This window comes from Sebastes fasciatus, chromosome 13, assembly GCF_043250625.1.
Source record: "Sebastes fasciatus isolate fSebFas1 chromosome 13, fSebFas1.pri, whole genome shotgun sequence".
NCBI classification, from domain to species: domain Eukaryota; kingdom Metazoa; phylum Chordata; class Actinopteri; order Perciformes; family Sebastidae; genus Sebastes; species Sebastes fasciatus.
The window spans coordinates 12695107-12716992 of NC_133807.1; the positions used below are offsets into that span (position 1 = coordinate 12695107).

The 21886-nt window shown below is 41.7% G+C and overlaps 1 protein-coding gene across 4 annotated transcripts in view; it reads left to right on the forward strand.

The window, feature by feature from the left end:
- LOC141780338 (myosin-10) overlaps positions 1–21886 on the forward strand; it is a 72745-nt gene that overhangs the window by 33753 nt on the left and 17106 nt on the right. The window contains exons 4-17 of one of the 4 annotated variants that reach the window (XM_074655512.1): positions 2603–2630; positions 6262–6364; positions 7641–7670; positions 10912–11004; positions 12533–12596; positions 13131–13229; positions 14081–14224; positions 14353–14448; positions 15935–16053; positions 16322–16474; positions 16663–16836; positions 17389–17562; positions 19190–19304; positions 20816–20878. In XM_074655512.1, coding sequence (XP_074511613.1) covers positions 2603–2630; positions 6262–6364; positions 7641–7670; positions 10912–11004; positions 12533–12596; positions 13131–13229; positions 14081–14224; positions 14353–14448; positions 15935–16053; positions 16322–16474; positions 16663–16836; positions 17389–17562; positions 19190–19304; positions 20816–20878 — 1455 coding nt within the window. The remainder of the gene's footprint in view (positions 1–2602; positions 2631–6261; positions 6365–7640; positions 7671–10911; positions 11005–12532; positions 12597–13130; positions 13230–14080; positions 14225–14352; positions 14449–15934; positions 16054–16321; positions 16475–16662; positions 16837–17388; positions 17563–19189; positions 19305–20815; positions 20879–21886) is intronic. The other 3 variants (XM_074655513.1, XM_074655514.1, XM_074655515.1) reach the window with 3 other exon arrangements.

The window sequence follows — 21886 nt, forward strand, 5'->3', positions numbered from 1 at the left end:
CATTAGAGGTTGTAACTAATAATGGTCTTCAGCTGAACTGGCCTTTATTCAAACATAATGGAGGAACAGAACTACAAAGGAAAGCATTTAACACAGCCACAGTGTAATATCTAACAGCCCAATCTGCTCACATTCCTCAACAATGTGTGACATGTGGGTGCATATGGGGTGGCCCCTTTCCTTTCAGTTTTATTGAGTTTAGGAATGTGGAGGTGTTCCCAAATTTGTCTTTTTCAGGAAATGAAAAATCTCCGTACTTCCTGCCACAAGAATGTTAACAACGGTGGAAGGGCAGCAGGAGGACACACAAAGTACAAAAAGTGCCACAAAAAGTATTACTCTAAAATCATAATCCATCCTGTTGTTGTCTCTGTATTGTTACACTGCCATGATGAAAGATATCCTCAACGTCTTGTGTGCAATCCAAAATATCATCTCAACTCAAAGAGCCTGTTTGCACACAGAGGTTGTTTGTGTGATGATAGACATGGTGTGCCACAAGGTATCCATATAGCTGCTCCTCCTGTATTCCACTTACCTCCGTTTTAGCCTCTGGCCTTTTGATGTGGACCCATGTGATGCGGTCATTTCGGGGTTCATCCCTCACACAGTACACAAGCAGATAGTTTTGTGATTTTAAGTCACGCCTGTAGGTTTCAGTCAAAGAAAACAGTTACTGCACTTCACATGTTTTTTTTAATCAGATGGCTCCTTTCATGTGAACTGATGAATGTTAGTGTGATGGAATAATTGATATACAAGTTATCTTTGGAAGGAAGAGGTCCGGAGCTGATGATGTCTTACAAAAGAAGGTTTATTGAAGCTTGATCAAGGAGAATTGTCAGGTCTCCACAATAGATGCTCTCTGCGTGAAGGCCTCACAACTCTGCCTTTCCTCCCCGGTGCTCAGTGTCTTACTTACTTCGTTCCTCTGGCATCTCTGACCCTGGTTGCCCTAGCGACTGGCTCTACGGTCTCCACTACAGGCACAGCTGTACAGATAACGGTGGCTCCTCTAGACAGGACTCCAACCCAAGAATGTCAACAGAGGGACACTCTGACAAACACTCTGACCTTTCTACCAACAAGAGAGGAATCGATGGAAAATTCCATCACAGTTAGAGTACTTTCTTGAGGTTGATACATGGATACACGTCATTAGAGCTATGAATCGATTCAAATATTTAATTGCGATTAATCACATGATTATCCATAGTTAATCACAATTAATCGCAGATTTTTTATCTGTTCAAAATGAACCTTAAAGGGAGATGAGTCAAGTATCTAATACTCTTATCAACATGGGAGTGGGCAAATATGCTGCTTTATGCAAATGTATGTATATATTATTATTATTATTCAGCTGGGATCGGCTCCAGCGACCCCGCGACCCTCAATAGGATAAGCAGTTACAGATAATGAATGAATGAATATGCCAGTATCTTCACTCTAGCTTTAAAACTGCGTTAACATTGACAGCCCTAGTTAACATGAATGATAGCTCAGTGATTAAAAATCATAAAGAAGTTGCTTTTGACAGAATGTCTTGAAATCAGGTTATGTTGAGGAATTACGTAATTTCTATTCATTTATCAAGCTGACATTTTAAGCGTTGTTTTTGGTTCCTTTTTTGTTTGTTCATTACATTATCTCATGAAGTAAACTATTCTTGTTGACCTTTGGTCAAGTAGGCCTCAGTTTTTACAACCAGGGGAACTTGTACCCCAGGTGGTACTTCTGCGGTTGTGCTTGGGAAGCTCAATTAACTCAACTAAATTCAACTAAATCAACTAAGAAGATGGGTTATTTGACAAGTTGAAACCATTATCTAAAAGTAATGGATAATTGAGCTACGAGAGTACGACACAATACATGTTGGGAAGCACTGATCTACAGGATGTTAAAACATTTCGCCTGATAATCTGAGGAAGTAAAAGCTGGCGTATTCACAGACCTAACTCGTCCTCTCTAAATATGAAAGAAATATGTGAAAAACATGTAAACCAGTGGGTATATTAAATTAGGACATGCTCTGCTTGTGACAGTTTCTGTTAGCTGATAAACGGGTCAGTTCCCTCTGGGTCCTGGTCTTTGTAGTTCTTTGTAGTGCGCAGCAGGACCTTCGAAGTTGAGAGGTCACACACTTCAGTGAGCATAGCTAATCCTGTCATCTGGACTTCAGTCTGAATTCCTCTGTGATGAAAGGTGTTAGAGCTTCGGTTACTAGTCCGGGTGTCAGTTTATGGCCATTACACAGCATGGCTTTACAGGGTAGTCTGGGATGGATGAAGGAGGCTGAGGAATGAGCTGTTAAATGTACACACACACTGGATTAATGTGACTAAAGTGTCCTTTGAGGAAAATTCCAATGTTTCCCATTATTCTCTGGAAAAATCAATATCAGCTGTGTTCATTTAGGAGCAATTCTACCATACAGTCTTACCCAGCATACTGTAGCTCCTGTATTTTCATGTTGATGCTGTGTCCTGTACCAAGAAAAAGAACTGGTTAAATTGCATTGCATTTGAGTGTGTTATAGTCCAGCAAAACCGGAGGGAAGATGGAAAGATGCTGACTGTGTTTTTCTGTTTTCTCTGAACAGATCGTGAGGACCAATCAATCCTTTGCACGTAAGTATTGCAACTCTTAACTCTTTTATTAATTGCCTCCTTGGCCTCTCCTCTCCTGAGGTCATTGCTCTGTTTGGACAGATGATCTCTTCGTTAAGGTGGTTCTGGTGATAAAGCAGCTTAACGGGCTGGAAAATGAAACTGTCTCAAGATGAAGATTATATAGCTGCACCTTAATAAGGTTATCTTCTATAAAGACAGCGTCTCACTTCTTGTTCTGAAGTAAAATAATAATTAATAGTTGTATATAACACACATTACGATGAGAGCACTTTATACGGATCATCACTTCTGAATTTACTCTTTTCCTGGTTGTTTCGTCTCTGTGAAGTAACCCTTTCCCCATCTCCCTTCTTGTTCTCACCCTGAGTCAGTTGGCTGGCTCCCATCGTCCTGCTGTTTTATTTAAAGACCGGTTTCAAATAGCTTTTTGCGGATGCTGGGCTGCGCAGCGGCTTTGCCCAATACTGAGGGAGTTATGAGTGCGGTTTGGTGCCCTGCCTTCATCGTCTTTGGCAGAGAGTAATTAAGTGCCACACTCTTTCAATGTGGCTTGAGTTGAAGCTGCCAATGAGCAGACATGCGCTGTTGCATAATCTGTCCTAGATTTTAAAAAACTACACCCCCTGTTGGTTACAGTGGAGCCATTTTAGCAGCACTGTTCAATAAGCAGGGTAGTCACCTAGTTTAGAGGAGCTGATTCATCACTGAGAAGACATCTATATTGATCTCAGTTGAATCTCCCAGAACAATCTGAAGAATAAGAGAATAGATCTTCAGATCTTTCAGACTTCGTCTTGTGATGCTGTAATTCGAAATTTTCCTCCTGAGGTCACAAAAATGTTATCTAATCTTATGTTATCTTTTCTTATTTTACTTTCACCGTAACCTCCATCTCATTAAAGAGATGTAGCATCAAGTGGTCTCACTACTGTTTCACATGCTACTCTTCCTCCAAGGAAAATTAATCCTGGGGTGTGCAGGCCAGCTTTATATGGGTCTGATCAGGGTCTGAAATTCCGTTTTTTCCTCACCGTCCACTGTGGCAGGTCACTGAACATTTCTACTGGCCACTCATTTTTATTTGTCTGCCACTTCTGAAATCTATGAAGAACGCTTTAGAATTGTTAACACTGAATCAGTGGACCAGACCACTACCTACCAGACAGTAGAAATTAAGGGTGGGAAACAAATTGATTCACCTATGTATCGCAATTTTTGTTTTTACAATTTCAAAATAGATTTTTTTAATGCCAGAATCAATATATTTGCTTCATTTGAGTCTATGCAGAGGTAGAAGGAAGTGACCGCTTTTATTGTTGTAGTCAGAGTAACGTGACGTCATATCCGTTCCGTATCAGTCAACCAAAACAAACCACAGCCGGCCGCAGCCGGCCAAAATGAGAAAGTAGAAAACGACGGAGGGTCTGCTTTGATACGACCTGCACTCTCACATTTTAAATCCAAAGTGGTAAACACTACACATCCAGTAAAGTATGGAAACACTTTGGATTTCACACATTGCCAGGAAAAGCAGAGCTAGACATCATGGCTAAAGCTGCATGCTAACTCTGTCATGGACAGGAAATGTTATCGTGTTGCGGTAACGTGCGGTCAAGCCAGCAGTCACTCGCATCTCCGTGGTCAAATGGGCCGACGCTACAACTGTAGAGCACCAAGATACTGACATTTAATGTTAAATGCATTCAAACGGCCCCGATGGAGCTGACCATGGATGTATAAAGAGAACGGAGCTGACGGGAGAGCTAGCGACGGACGCGTGTGACTACGTCTGGTTTTCAGAATAAGGTGTTAATAAACGGTACTGTATATACAAAATACATAATGTATATGAAAATAAGAGTGATTGGATTATATTCATCAGAAGTATAAAACATTACATGTCCCTTATAAATTAAAAGAAAATACCACTAGTTTGTGAGGGAAACGTCTTTATTCTTTGATTTTTGGGTCGCTGCAAAATATTTAATAAATAATACCTGACAATGACTCATATATTTGACTTCAAGACATCTCTGACTACATACATTCTGAAAATTAAACATGTTTACTGTATCACTTTAGATATTTTCCAAAGTAAATGACCCTAGAAGTGTATGATTCAACTTTTTCCCCTGGTCCAGTGTTAAAAAGGTTAACAAAAATAGCAATAAATCGCAATATCGAATTGCAATACTTGTAGAATCACAATACTTAAAAATTGCAATAAATATGGAATCGGCACCCAAGTATCGTAACTTTTTACCTGCCACAGCCAACATTTACCCTGTACAGTATTTGGCAGGTGTCAGGTGCTGTTTTCATTCCCTGGGTCTGACTCTACTTAGTCTTAGAATAAAAAAGACTGCATGAACTTTCCGACAACCACTTTTAATTCAGTTAAAATGCCACAAGCGTATTAAGCATAGTTTAGAATTATAGAAGGACTGGTGTAGTTATGTGATTTAGCAGTGATGTGATCAGAATAACATTTGCAGACCCGGGTCTTGTGTGAACGGCCAGTTCCTGGTGTTTACTTATTGTCCTACAGTTAGTCGTGTCATACACAGGATTTGAGGGTGAACGAAGTCGCTGTAGTCAGCTGTAAAAATATGCTCTTAACTCTCAGCTCACTATCAACACAAGCCTACGTCTTCTATATGCTGTATCCTAAAGAACAGAACTTGTAGAATCTCTCACTTAAGAGTTGAGAAAACTGTTGACCCTCTGACGTATGAGAGTTGTGAGAGAGTGATGAACAGGAATGTGAGGCAGAAGATATTCACAAAGTGAGGGGTCCTGCCTTAAGTGACCCCGTAACCCTCCATGTTCACATCATAGCTATAAGAAAAAAGGATAAAAGCTGTAAAAGTCAGCGAATGGTTATTTCTACGAGAAATATTACGACACTATAGAACTATGAAGACATCAAGCCAAACTGAGATGCGTAACTAACTTGACCTATATATGCTATGCCTATATCCTGTGCTGGAGGACTCGCCCATCGAACTCTAGTGCAGCAGTGGTCTGTGTGCAGCAGAGCTAATAGCCAGCTAGACTAAAGCCACCGGTATGTAGCTAGATGTAGTGTTGCTGGCCTGGTTTTGACGTTGGCCCTGTTTTTTTGGGCTTCGGGACCCGGCTGTGGGAGCTGCGGACGGCTCTGCCTGAACACAGCTATCATTAGAGACGGCCCAAAAGCAGAGCCTGGAAACTTTGGAGACTGGCCCACCAAACCACAGCGTTCTCCAGTAAAACAGGCTGACAGACGAATGGATGGATTTAGAAAACAACAACAGATAGCTTGATGGTCGTCCACTCTCTCTACCTCTCTTTGTTTGTGCTTTCCTTGCTTCATCCACCATAATGACGGGTTATTGTGGTTTGGGTTTTACAGTGTTTTGTGTGTACCTTGCTAAATTGTGGACAACTCAAACAGATTATTTCCCGTAATGTGGCTATGCCTCACAACCTAAACGCCTGTAATTCGTGATTGCAAACAAATAGTGTTTGTTGGAAGTGAAACTAAAGTGAAAACAATGTGTCTTTCTTTTCTCTCACTCTATATTCACTCACACTTTCGCTCCCTCTGTCTGTCCATGTGTATATCCATGCTGTCTTTGTTTTTCAGAGGTGAATCAGGAGCTGGCAAGACCGAGAACACGAAGAAGGTCATCCAGTACCTGGCCCACGTTGCCTCCTCACACAAAGGACGCAAAGACCACAACATTCCTGTGAGAGCCCCCACTGCCTACACTTTCCCTACTCTATCCTTGGCCAAGCACGGGCCTCCAGTCTCCTCTCCTCTCCTTTCCTCTCCTCTCCTCTTCTCCCCTCTCATCTCTTCTTCTCATCTCCTCTCCTCTCCTCTCCTAACCTCTCCCCTTCTATCCTTTCTTCTCCTCTCATCTCCTCTTCTCATCTCCTCTCCTCTCCTCTCCCAACCTCTCCTCCTCTGCTAACCTCTCCCCTCTCCTATCCTCATTTCCCCTCTCCTCTCCTCTCCTCTCCTATCCCCCTCCTATCCTCTCTTCTCCTCTCATCTCCTCTTGTCATCTCCTCTCCTCTCCCAACCTCTCCTTCTCTCCTAACCTCTCCCCTCTCCCCTCCTCGTTTCCCCTCTCCTCTCCTCTTTTCCCCTCTCCTCTCCTCTTTTCCCCTCTCCTCTCCTCTTCTCATCTCATCTCATCTCATCTCATCTCCTCTCCCAACCTCTCCTCCTCTCCTAACCTTTTCCTCTCCTCTTTTCTCCTCTCATCTTCTCCTCTCCTCCCAAATACCTCCCATTTGAACTATCCTTGCTGATAGTCCATCTTTTCACCTCTTAACTTAAAAAATTAACAACAAGGAATAGTTTGACATTTTGGGATACCCGCCTGAAGTTTCCGCTGATTGCTTGGCAACTGCTCAGAGCCTAGAAATAGTTCGGCAGATAACGTTCCATAAAACGTCAAATTGCCGTTTTTTACACTTGTTTTTCGCACAGATTTTATAACACAATATAACGTGGTAATCTGTGAACTTTAAGGATGCTGGCAGGTGGATTTAGTTAACTCTGGACAGAGACAGGCTAGCTGTTTCCCTCTGCTTCCAGTCATTGTGCTAAGCTAAGCTAACCAGCTGCTGGCTGTAGCTTCACATTTACCGGACATGTGGTGTGGTATCCATCTTCTCATCTAACTCTCCGCCAGAAAACGTTGAGTGTATTTCCCAAAATGTCAAACTATTCAATGAATGAATTGTAATGTTATTGTGTTCTATCCAAAGTCAAGTGCGTAGCTTAGTTTTGATATTCAGCTGATAACAAGTTGTGTAAACTATTAATCCACAGCTAACCTGATAGATTATAATATAGCCTGACTGGTCACTCCTCTCGCTTCATGTCATCCAATTGCGAGAGTGTACCCAACTCTGGGCCAAATGTGTACTGGTGTTCTGTTTCCTGTGGCTTGTGTCTGACATAAGCGCTTCAGGTTTTAACACTTGCATTTGTTTATCCATAACAAACAGCCCGAATCTCCCAAAGCATTCAAGCTCCAGGCAAGTGTATCTCCCGCTTCCTAAAACGAGTGTGTGGTCCGTTTTGGTGTTTGCGTGTACGTGCATGCCCTTCTCTCTCAAATCTCAGCCGCTTCCATAATGATGCTGACAGACTAATCTAAGCTTCTCTCTTCATGAGGCATTTGTTTGTGCTGGCTCAGTCTTCTCACATGATTATTAGAAGCCCACTGGATCTGCCATTAAACCAGCAGGCTCATGATACTAAAACACTTTGTTTTATCAGTTGGTTCGGGTTTATTAGGACAGTTGCATATTGAGATGTTTCATTAGAAACACGTGTCAGTCAAATCCAAAAGAACCTGTCATTACACTGCTCACATTATGTGCTTTTTGAAAATACAGGGGAAATTCACATTTTATGTCGATGTCCAATCAGCATTGATAGTAAATGTCGTTGATTGAAGCAATAAACTCCTCAGTGCGTATTGTATTGATCCAGAAGCTGAATTCTCCTGCTTGTTAAGCTGGGTCGGCAGTTTCTACATGTACCAGGATGCATTGCGTGCAAGCTGACACCCAGCTAAAACATAGTGTAGCTGAGTTGTGCCTATACTTATGCAGGTAATAAAATAAAAACAAGGAGGCTCCGTAGTCAGAACCAACATGAACCATGATCTACAGCACACCCCCTGGCTACGATGGCAGACGGTGTCGGAGACTAAGCTGAAGTAGCCTGTAGTTCTTACATCCAACTACGTCACTGTCATGTTAATGACGACGCTGGATGCAGGAAGAAAAACAGATTTTGCACCAGCGAACTCTACTTTCTCAGTCAATATAGCACATACTGAGGAATATATTGCTTCAGTCGACTACATTTACCATCAACACTGATTGGACATCCACGTAAAAGGTGGTGACTTTTCCCTTTAACTGACTAGTTTAATCAGCCCTCTGTGTCTGGGATTTACATGGTGTTTAGGAAGAGCACGTGAGCTATGAAAATCCGACCACACCAACTAAACATCTCTCCTCAAATGTTTTATGCCAAGCTTCATCTTTCATATATTCATGCATGTTTTCCATTGCTGATGTACTCTTTTAGATGCATGTGTGTAGTTTGAAGAGCATTTCACTTAATAATTCATTGGCCTATTCTATAACCTTGGCTGTGATCATATTATTCCAGTAACCAACTGTGTCCTTCAATCCATATGTGCCATTTGCTGCCCGCTCAATAACTAAACACAGGGGTTGTTTCTATGTGGATGTTGTAACCTCACCTGCATCTTCAGATTTTAATCCTCAATGTTTTGTCCCAGAAGTAACACAAATGAGACTCTGCTGCTGACACAGTACTGAATTCTCCCGAGCTCCATCTTCTGTCTCTCGTGCTTTCTGCAAAACTTGATATTTTCTGGCTCACCTCTTCTCAGCTTGATTTATCCGGTAGCTATTTTTCTTTCCCTCCCTAAATCAATACCTGATGTTTCCGTGTCCTCTCTAAATTTAATAACTATGGAAGCAGAGCCTTAGCTGCAACCTATAACCTGCAGCTTTGAGCACACGCAATCCGGGTGAATGCTAGTTTAATGTGCCGTGTTTCAGTAGCTGTAACACGGCGCCTCAGCGCTTCCCTGCCAGAGCACACCATCCACACTGACCTCCTTAATGCTGCTTTCCTTCTGCGTTGCATTACGGCTGCCTCTGAGTAGAGGCCAGAGGAATGTGGAACTAGGGATAGAGGGAGAGCGAAGGGAAGGTGGAGGAGAAGGGGGTGAAAAGGGGGTTGATGAAGTAGTGGAGAAGAGGTAAAGCAGACCAGAGGGAACCACACTTTCATATTTCTTTCAGTGAGAAAGACGCATGGGAATACCTATTTATTCTTTAGTTACACAGGGATGTATGCACTGTGTTATTCTATGTCATTCAGACGCTGAAAGATAAATGAAAAACACGAGGAGGAGGATAGTTACTCCCTTCTTCCCTCAGTAAAACCCACGTTAGGAGAGATGGGTTTTCCTAACACATTCAGACAGACAGGAGGCTGCACAAATATGTCAAAGTGCTGTATGATGGACCACACTGTCCATGTCTGGGCCGAGAGATTAAACTTTGTATGTAGACCACTAGCAGAGTGAAACCTTGTCGGTCAGGAAACTTTTGTTCTGAACCCTGTTTCTTGTCGTTTCCCAGTGTCATGCTGATCAATTCTGACCAACTTCTTCAAGCACGATAGGGCCTCAGAAGACACATTATTTCCCAACTTATTTTCACAATTTTATGCAAGAGCACATGTTATTTTTCATTTATGATGTTTACATGTTTCTGTGTTTGAACAGCACCTTCTGTGAGGGATATTCTGGCCGCGATGTACTCTTTCCGTACTCTGTGGGGCCGTTCAAATGTCGTGTCTTAAAGGCGTGGAAATCGGCAGCCGTGTCGCTTTCATCCTTTTATCCAAGGTGCTTTGGAGGTTGCGTTCCTATCAAGCCTGCCGTTCCTAAGCAACCAAAACCTGCGTACTGAGATGACGATGATGAAGTTGCGGTAATTTAGCATGCAATTTCTGGCTGGTCTATAGCATCAACCAGCCACTCTGTTCCCGCTGGGCAGTCAGAGTCCAGATGAGCATCCTGGAGTCAGTTCAAGGCAGGATCTATTTCTGTACTGCCCTGGATAGAGGGTTGTGTCATGTGTAGGGGAAGTGGAGGTTTCTAGGGTTGTGTAGGGAATGTCCCAACCGCATATCTACCCAGGTTTGGAGATTTGGGAGGAAGCCATCATTACCATCGTGGTGGTACAGTCTTCGTATATATAGTGTATATCATCATAACCATAGGAATTTGCAGGCCTGGAGAAGGCTCTCACTCATCGACCCGAGCTAACCACTCACTGTAGGGCATGTGTCGAAACACACTCGCCGTGTTGGCTTTGTGGTTTCACGAGTTCCTTCAAACTGTTTGGTACTCTTGGCCCATTAAACTTGTTGAGTTCCCTTGACAAAAATCACATTGTACTGCAGGTGACTAAAGTAAAGCCAACAGAGCCATGATAAATTGCTGACTGTCAGTACGATCGGTTTAGCATGTTAACGTGGCTATATTTTTCTCTCGCTGCTCTGTTTTCGAAGAATTTTTTTTCTTTTCTCACCACCAGCTTGTGTATGTTTTGGCAGAAAATTGTTATTAATAATGATAAAAAGATTCATTACGTGGTGCCAGACATAAGAAATGTTTGACAGCAAGTTGGCTTCTTACCTCTCCGTCTTTCTCCACAGGGTGAGTTGGAACGCCAGCTCCTGCAAGCCAACCCCATCCTTGAATCTTTTGGCAATGCAAAGACAGTGAAAAATGACAACTCGTCTCGCTTTGTGAGTTCACGGTTTCTGTTGTAAATGATCATTTGTTTGATTTAACATATGTACAGATAGTAACCAGACGGGATACGGATTTACGTAAATGCCTCATTGACTATCAGTGCAGTTTACATTTGCCTTAACAGATATGTACAAAGAAATGTACATAATCTAAACCCAGGTCCTCCTGCTTCATGTCATCCAGTGCCATTCTGCAAATATCTCATTTGGGGCTTTTTTATTTTAAAGGGATAGTTCGGGTGTTTTGAAATAGGGTTGTATGAGGTACTTATCCATAGTCAGTATATTACTTACAGTAGATGACGGTCAGCACGTACTTAAGAGAAGCAGACAGGAGTTACCGTGTAGAACCAAAGCGGTGTACTGCTGTGGACGGGGCCGGCAGCAAAATGTATTTTAGCCACCTAGAAGAAAGGCAAACCTAAAAAAAGTGTATGTTATAGTATATAATAGAATATTTTCACTGCTTTACTTTGCCATCAGACAGCCCTTTCTGACAGAGAACTGAAGCCGTTGTATTCATCTATGCTCTCGCCAAAGCCACCAGACTCCAAAAAAACTATAACTTTACCTTGCAGAACACGGGGGTTGCTCGTCTAACGCTGACTCAATCGGTTAGTTTGTTTGTGCTATTGTGTGACTTTGGTGAATCCAAACTAACCAAAGTCACACAACATCACAAACAAACTGACCGATCGAGGCAGCAGTAGACCAGCAAACCCCTTTGTTCTTCAATTTAAAATTACTGTTTTTATTTCAATGGAGTCTGGTTGCTTCGGCGAGAGCATAGATAACGGCTTCAGTTCCCTGTCGGAAACATAGACTGTATAGCTGTCTGACGGCAAAGTAAAGCGGTGAAAATGTTCTAAATATAGCGTACACTTAAACTGATATTGATTTTTTTAGGTGGGCCTTTCTTTTAGGTGGCTAAAATATGTTCCTGGTTCTCTAATACTATAATTACATGAAAAATGTAGTATTTTAAAATGGACTGATGCTGCACTTGTAGTATTTTTGTTATCTCTGATCTTGTACTGATGAGTTGCAGAAATCACATCAATTGTCGCTCCAAGCATTTTTATTTCTGCATGACTAAGTAAACCATGCGGCCGAGGTTAACCACCATGGTGTTCAGCCCTCATGAATCACTGGCTGTCTCAGATGAGAAGCAATGAAGACCAGTAGACGTATGGGCACATATTCACACTTACACACACTCACTGACAGGAAACCACAGATATGCCTGAGATTCTTTCTGACCTGTTAACCTGGCTTCTCCTAATATAGACATTTTGTTCTCCTGTGTCTTTGTCGTCTGCAAGAATCCACAACGTTATACTTAAAATGCAACGGTGTACAAAGAGAGAAGAAATATATGACAGATGCACAAACACACACACACACACACACACACACACAGTACAGTACACACTGACATCATAGACTTCTTTAATGAATCTGTGAAGATTCAACAAATTCAACAACTGTTTTTTAACATAAACATGCATCTTGTTTCCTGCAGGGGAAGTTCATCAGAATCAACTTTGACGTCACGGGCTACATCGTCGGGGCCAATATTGAAACTTGTATCCTCATTACTGGGACAGGCTGGAGGAGCAGACAGTCTAAGGATTGTTTCTAACACAACAAAGGGAGCTAAAAGATGGCTTACACATTGAGTTTAGATCTGAGAGCAGTGGTTAGGCTGTACGGCTCACCACGGCTTACGCTCACTTAACCACAAGAATGCCATTCTCCGTTCTGCGTATTCTCCAGACGGAGCTAGAGGGCACTGAGCTCTAAAGAAACTCAAACTTGAGTGGTTGGCGGAGGCATACAACCGCGAGGCGGTAATTCTAGTTCAAGTTTATTTATGCCTGTTGAGGAAAATAATGGATAAAGCTCCTCAGGATAATATTTCTTTGTTGCAACACTCTACAGAGAATACAGATTTGATTCTGCAGGGATTTTGGGGATTTTTCTAAGATCTTTGATTTCAACCTGTTGTTCCTCATACGCAGAAGGTAGTTTTTTTTCTACATTTACTACAACAGCAGTATCAGTTCCCTGTTTTTTTCCATGTTGTTATTTCCTAGATAGTCCTTAACCTTTGCTCTCAGATCTTCTGGAGAAGTCGAGGGCCATCAGACAGGCCAAAGATGAGAGGACCTTCCACATTTTCTACCGCCTCCTGGCAGGGGCTGGAGAGCATCTCCGAAGTGAGTGTCTTAAACATAAGCACCAGAGCAATTACAGTGAGGTTTTCATGTTTGTGCCAGTTTACCTCAGGCGAGGAATAGAGCTAATAAAGGAAGCTTGTTTGAATTAGCACCAGCCAACCAATCTATTTCCCTCGTTCGACTTTTAATTTAGCTTGTTAGTACATTGTTTCATGATGATGCAGAACATGTTTAGATAGCACATTTCTGTTACGAACTAGTGGGTGTTAAAGGTCACTCAGTTAGAGCTGCAACAATTAATCGATGAATTGATTAATTCTCAACTATTAAATTAATCTCCAACTATTTTGATGTTTGATTAATTGGTTTGAGTAATTCTTTAAGGGAAAAAAGGTCAAAATTATCTGATTCCAGCTTCTTAAATGTGAATATGTTCTGGTTTCTTTACTCCTCTGTGACAGTAAACTGAATATCTTTGATCTGTGGACAAAACAAGACACACTGATTGACATTTTTCACCACTTTATAGACCAAACAACTAATAGATTAATCGAGAAAATAATCAACATATAAATCTTTAATGAAAGTAATTGTTAGTCGCGGCCCTACACTCGATCTCTCCGTCACTTATCTGCTTACTCTCTTAGTCTAGACTGAAACACATGCCTGTAATGTGTCTGTCCATCAAACGATGATTTAAATTGTAATTGTGAGGGCATCATGTTCCTAATACACTTAAGGAACAGAAAGTATCCCGACACGCAGCACAGCACATTAACTGGAAAAACATACATCTTAAAACTAAAGCATAAATATGAGGATGCTGGTTAAAATTACCATTAAAATACTTGAGAATTAAAAAATCATCTTTCTTTCCTTTCCTTCTTCAGCGGACCTGCTTCTTGAAGGCTTTAACAACTACCGTTTCCTGTCAAATGGTAACGTCACCATCCCTGGCCAGCAGGACAAGGATAACTTCCAGGAGACTCTGGATGCCATGCACATCATGAGCTTCTCCCATGAAGAGATTGTCTGTGAGTAGTACTTCCAGATGTGCCCTGAAACACAGTACCTTCATATTCTCCTTCTCTTTCAATAATTACATTTGTTTCCTCTGTTACTCTGCAATTATCTAATCTTATCCTTATCTTATCCTCGCCAGGCATGTTGAAGGTGGTCTCTTCAGTGCTGCAGTTTGGCAACATTATCTTTAAGAAAGAGAGAAACACCGATCAGGCCTCCATGCCTGAGAACACAGGTAAACATCCAGTCAAAGTGAAACACGTACACACACACACACACACACGCACACACACACACACACACACACACACACACACACACACACACACACACACACACACACACACACACACACACACACCATTCCTTGCTTGCGTCAGTCATGATTCATGAAGCCAGAAAATGAGATGACTCCGACGCTTCAGCTTCGACCACAACAGGTGGTGGAAAACAGACCATCATTTCCACATATATGCATACTGTCACAATTTTCTCATTCACTGTGAGCACATGCTGTGTTAGGATCATGATTACACTGAAGTTAGATTGTGTGTCTCTCTATATTGGAATGCTTATAATGTTTGGATCACGTCAGCACCATCAGAGGCCTGTACTATGAAGCAGGATTTGGGGTTAGCGAGGTAACTTCAGGTTTAACCCTGGGTTTTCAGTCCTACGACGGGGTAGATCGCCATGGTAACTTACGCTGAACACTTAACATCCTCCGGAACAGGTTATGTTCGAGATAAGAGATCAACTCGTATAAAAGCAACACAGTTCAAACTAACAAATGCAGGAAGGACAGCTGGCTGTATGCAGTCGCTGCTTACCTTTTTGAATTATGTTTTTATATTCATGTTTTTACTTGCTCTCAAGTCCGTTTCACAACGCCAGAGTCGGGGACACAGCTGAAAGAAGTCTGAAATAGTCATAAATGCCACAACACTCGAAAGGGCATAATGAAGTTTAATCTATTAATTCGTTCCATTTCGAAAGCTAGTTTTATAATTACTGCCCCATCTGGACGAATATATCTGACTTTTGAGTATTCCGTTAAATCAATAAGTCTGTTAATTTATCAGCATTCACACATCGGCATGTTTTTCTTTTGCCAGCTGTCCTTCCTGCATTTGGCAGCTTCAACTGGGCTAATTTTAGCCTGGATTACGTATTAAACCTCTTGGTATTTGAGAAACCCCGGTATGACTTACCAAGTTGATAACCAGCGTCGTAGGACCGCTTAGTGGGATCGCGTTTGTTAGGGTTAGTTCAACGAGATAACGAGAAGATACCCTGGGTATGTTGAACTCGTTTCGTAGTACAGGCCTCTGGTGCTCCTGCAGTCTGGACTATACCGTAGACACATAAGAAAGAAGAAAGGCGAATGAATATATAAAATCGTTTGTTTTACTAAATCTGTTGTCTTGGGGTTAGATCCATTAAACATACTGATCTTAGTTCCCTGGTCCATTTTGGGGTCTCGGCCCTGCCAGAATATGCAGTATTTGGGTCTCATATCCTGGATTGTTGAAACAGAGTCATGCCGTGTTGCTTTCAGGCTGATTTATTTGATTTTTGACTTAATTTTTTTAACCAAACACCAAACTTAAATCTGATTCCGAAGATAGTAAAGAAAAACACAAATCTGTATTTTTTTTTATGAAATTTGAAATTTATATCAAGCAATATGTCACATGCTTCCTGCTTTCTCGCACACCCAGTGGCGCAGAAGCTTTGCCACCTGCTTGGGATGAATGTCATGGAGTTCACCAGAGCTATCCTCACCCCGAGGATCAAAGTGGGACGAGACTACGTACAGAAAGCACAGACCAAAGAACAGGTGAGGTACCGTCTAACTCTATCGATGAGGATTATGTTTGCAATCCATATTTATTCATTCGTGTTTAGCTGTTAAATAAGTGAAAACATCAAACCTGAAAAATTCCTGTTTGTATATCTGTGCTTTTGATATCTACCTCACTTTTGCACATGACACATCAACAACACTCAAAACTTTACCAGCAACACAACATTTATATTCTTATACTTCCACTCATGTATTATTAAGGGTCTTTCATGGTTACTCACTCTGTTTTTTTTTTCCTCAGGCTGACTTTGCTGTTGAAGCCCTGGCCAAGGCCACATATGAGCGGCTGTTCCGCTGGCTGGTTCACCGCATCAACAAGGCCCTGGACAGGACCAAACGTCAGGGTGCATCTTTCATCGGCATCCTGGATATCGCCGGCTTTGAGATCTTTGAGGTGCTGATTGTCTTGCTTTATTAACAAACTCATTTTCAAAAAACTTTAACTACCTTCTGGAGATTGTAGTTTTGTTTCTTTACACATGGATTGAACAGAATCCAATGATCCAGGTTGTCTGATCATATTTACAAAATGATCAACATGTCACCATAACTAACAGACTCCTGCTTTGTGCTTCCTTTCAGTTGAACTCATTTGAACAGCTGTGTATCAACTACACCAATGAGAAGCTACAGCAGCTCTTCAACCACACCATGTTCATCCTGGAGCAGGAGGAGTACCAGAGGGAGGGTATCGAGTGGAGCTTCATCGACTTCGGCCTGGACCTGCAGCCCTGCATCGACCTCATCGAGAGACCGGTCGGTGTTCTCCATCTATGTGTGCGACTGTATGTGTGTCTGCCCGGCCCGTTCTCATTCTCAGGACGTCAAATACAGAGGCTTTGTCACGGCCATCGGGATACCGCCGCACAGAGGCACCCTTTAGTGACTGGTATGAAACGCACCGGGGGTTCAATTAACAACAATAAACACTCTGAGAAAGTGCGCCAGGACTGTGGTGACGTAGTTTTAAGAGCGAAAAGACACACACCGGGTGGGCGGGTGGGTCCAACAACAACTGGCTTTCATCCAGGAGACTGCTGTTCATGTCCTGTGCGTTAAGTTTCACTTTCACGTTACAATCAGCTGTTCGTTCTAGTCCCGTGTTCACAACGTTCAGTTTAATTTTCACTGTACAAACAGTAGTTTAATGCCCAACCATTTAGTTCTTTCCTAAACCTAACTATAGTGGTTTTGTTGCATAATCTTAAAGTGACGCTAAGGGGCGTGACAAAGCGACGGTACGCAACGGGATGAGAACGTGTTGGTCTGCCTAGGAATATGTGTGTTAAACGAATTCTGTCTCCTCAGAATAACCCCCCTGGTATCCTCGCTCTGCTGGACGAGGAGTGCTGGTTTCCTAAGGCCACCGACAAGACCTTCATAGACAAGGTGCTCCAGGAGCAGGGCACACACACCAAGTTTCAGAAGCCACGTCAGCTCAAGGACAAAGCCGACTTCTGCATCATTCACTACGCAGGAAAGGTATGTATTTCAGGCCCATTAAGGTTTCTTGCATTCTGACAGCTCCCTTGGGAATGGTAGCGGGTTGGATCTACTACCTCAGTATGCTACTACTCTTAGAAGAGAGCTCTTAAAAAAGCAATAGGCATTTGTGAAAACCATTATTCATGTCCCCTTTTTATAGCCCCAGATTCATGCATGTGTTTTCCTTATGCAACAACTGTGTTGAAGCCTTTCTCGGAAGCACAGACTTAGCTCCCCTAAAAGTGCAGTTAACCAGGTCATTGCATGAAAACAATAGCCCAGTTGTCGTACCGCTGCTGTAGGAAAGCCACATCTGGTTCCCATCGGTGTGTGATTGAGAGCCTTTGGTGCCTGGTGGTTACATAACGGAGGTTTTCAACTTTCACCTTTGTGTGGTGGTCTGCCATCTGTAAAGAGAAAACGATACTCACCAACATTCCAGAGAGGACGCCTTGTCAGTCGCGACATGGAAAGCTGATATCATCCCTGGAGTGGTAGTTTAATTAGGTTTACCTGTCTCTTTTTCCTGTCTGTGTTTGCGACCACAGTGAAGAGCATCAGTCAGTCATGTCTAAACATCAGTCCTGGACCTGAGCCTTGCCATGACAAACAGGTGAAAATCTCAGATTCAGCGATTCGATGTCAAGCATCCCGTATTCGATGCTGGAGCAGGCATTAAATTTGAACTTCATCAAATAAACCCTGCTTGACAGAGTGATGCCAAAGAGGAAAATAAGTACAAACATTGGGAGTTTGCTTTTCCAGGATTCTGATGAAACCCATCTGGAGGTCTTTACATTCCTCCGCTCAGGTTGCCGACCGTGTCAATTATTACTTATTATGTCCAACACCCTTCATAGCGCGTTAGACGTTTGAGGAACACATCCAAGTAAAAGCCGTCATCACGTTACAGAGACTATTCCCATCAGCACACTGTGGTCCAGTAAGACCTGACTGTGCTGTCAGTCAAATATAATGTGCTTAACCCAAAAATTATTCTTATTATGTCAGTGTTGTGTATTCACTTCACCACTCATCGTATCTGTTATCGTCCCACGTAGCACATACGGCACATCTGGTACTGCCTGTGAGACAAAACAACCGCGTGGTATTTGGAAACACCGTAGAGCCAGATCTAGCTGTCACTTAAGATATACTACATAGACTGCTGCAGACAGGTGAAGCAACAGACCGGCAGCAATTAATCTGAGACTGAAAGACAGTCCTCTGAAAGTGTATTTTTACAGCATTTGTTTTCTTTTACACTGTTAACTCTGGGGTCTATCAGTAATGAAAGGAGAAGGATTGGATGACAGATAACAAAGTTCATGAATGAAATCTGATTTGATGCTGAGTTGCTTTTTATGCTGCCGAATGCCAAACCTTGTGTAACCAAATAGTAACTGAGGTGTGTGGTCATTATCGGTATTAACAGTATATTACACTGTAGCCTGTTTGGGTTAAAGGGCAGGTCACGGCCTCGAAAGTATTCTCATTTTTATCATTTGTAGTGATAAGAAAAAAACATGATTTCTTAATGCTGAACCTGTTTGTGTTTGAGATTTTCGATGGAAACACAGTTTGTTGTCCAACCACTAAAATAACACTGCTGATGTTCCTTTAGGTGGACTATAAAGCTGATGAATGGCTGATGAAGAACATGGATCCCCTGAATGACAATGTGGCCACGCTGCTGCACCAGTCAACTGACAAGTTTGTGGCTGAGCTCTGGAAAGATGGTGAGTCCCTCAAACATTTGTGTGGAAGCTCATTGAGCTTTTAATTGTACAAAAATACTGTATGTTGATGTACAATCTGCGATATGAATTCTAAATAAGCGTGCCTTTATCTTTATCAGTCCAGACGGATGTTACACACCATACCTATAGTGAACAAATGAGGCACAAAAAGAAAAGCATTTAACCCATTTGTGCGCAAAGACTATATTTAGTATGATAAGGAAAAAATGACGCAACATTTGTTCGGATTGGTCAAAAGTCTCGAAATTTGGTAACGGAGATACTTTAGGCAAATATATAACTGTACAGTTTTGAATTTTTTTAGATCACATGAAAATATCACACTTTTATTAATAGTGAAAATTAAGATTTTTGAAAACTTTTTAATTAAAAATGTTCCATATTAAATATGTTTTTACACTGCATGTGTGTGCATATCTTTGATATTCAACGTGTTATGAGTTCATAGATACCAAATACTTGATTGTGCTCCTTGTAGAATCAGAGATACAGACATTTTCTTATCATGGTCTAGAGTCTATTGCAAAAACAGCAGTCCCATCATGTGCCCAAAGACTATAGTATGGTAAGAAAAGCTCACTTTTCAGCCAAACGGTTTGACCAATTTTGAAAATTTCTTCAAATTTGTGCCTAGGCAAGCTCAGAGAACACTTCCAACAAAGGAAATAAAAAAATTTCACTTGCAAGCACAAATGGGTTAAAAGTATTTTTGTCTTCTATTTTTGGGTTCCCGCCATGCTAGCAGCAATTTGTCATCAAATTTGGTGCAGCTGTTCAATTTTGGTGATGCTTAACTTTTTATCTTAAGGTCAAAATGTTATTTTGTCCAATTCTTTGGATTATGACCAAATACTTAAATGCCACTAGCATGACTGTAAACTCCTCAGAGCATTTTAGAAACTCGGGTATTTAATGAAAATTCTCTCTTCTCTCACTTCCTGTCTTCCTGAGTTTCATTCAGCAATGTGTTTCATGGTTTCTCTAATGTGGGATGAGTTTTGCCTGTGAAAACATGAAGTAATAAGGACATTCTTCTCTCAGAGCTGAATGACAGATTTATTGCTAATCCTTTTCTTTCCTCCCCCAGCGAGTTCACTGTTAATATTTCAATCTGGTAGCCTGCATAACCATTTAAATTTGTCATTTGTTTTTTTTATGGAATCACAGACGGAATATATATGGAAAGCAAAGCGGTTATATAACACTTTGTGGACTAATCTTTCTTTCTCCTGATGAATGTTCAGCTGATAACCCGACACTGGCTTTGAATAATAACATGGCTTTGATAATATGCATGTACTGTATTATAACAGAACTGACATTTGCTCCTCAGTCCTCTTTTTTAACAGCTACTCAATGCTTGTGAAAGTGTGTATGATTGTGGGTGTATGAATGAATGATGGGGTGTATGTGTTTGCATGCACACGTTTTTTTTTCTCTCTCTCACTCTCCTGCCTTCTTTCTCTGTCCGTGTGTCTCTGTTGCTGTAGACATTCAGACGTTTCAGAGAGCCTCTTTCTATGACAATGTGTCTGGGCTCCAGGAAGCTCCAGGTGAATGATAGTAGCACTTTACCTCTGCGTACCACTGGCTTCTCCTCATCCTCTGCACTGGAGGGATCATTGGTTCCCTGTCCTGTCCTGGCTGTACTGTGCACCCCTCTAAAAACTCCCCTCTGGCTTTGCATGGCTATAAAAAACCTCTTGATACTAAAACATTTCATTCTTCCATGAATGCTGTTGGCTTACTGCCACTATAATTATTCCAACAACTATAGAGTGGTGCAGGGATGACGTATTTTTGTAGGCCAACCAGAAAGTTAGCATCGCACTGGTTCCCTTGACAGAAAGCCAATGCAAGCAGAAAAATAAGCTTTTAGAATTGCACATTTGCCTAGTTAGATGGATGAATTTTGAAAGTGCTTTTAGGCCATGATACATTTTTGTCGATGGGATACAGTAAGGAAACTGGATTGGTGGGACACCGTGCTTAGAGATGGTGTCACCACACCTAAAAGGGGCAAATACCCTCTATCCACTAAATAGATATTTAGTCTAAAGCAAAGCTGTGGTGATAAGCAGGCCACTGAGTCCGCTGATATAGTTATATTAAAAATCATTCCAGTAACTATACAATATTTTGTGCACTCAACCGGCTTAACCCAGAGCGTGTGTGTTGGAGCTAACAGCAGATGGAAAGAGAAGAGATAGCAGTGTCCAAATAAATTTTGAGGAAGAAGTGGATCCAGAATTGATCTAAGTTCCTGCTTACTTAGTGCTGGTATTTATATGTACTGAGAGAATGGAATATCTGCTCGCCAGATATCTGATCCAACACATTATTCCTTTTTATTAAAAGATTGAGAGATGTAGCGTTGCTGAACTGCCGTGCGGTAGTATGTTTAACAGTTAAAATCTTAACGGGGTCGTGTCCTTTATTTGAGCTCAGGTCAACTATTTAATGAGAAATATAAGCAAAATAAATGTTTTGGTTGTTACATCACAAAAGTACACAACTTTGAAATTTCCTAGGATGTTATATAAGCTTTGATTTAGATGTGA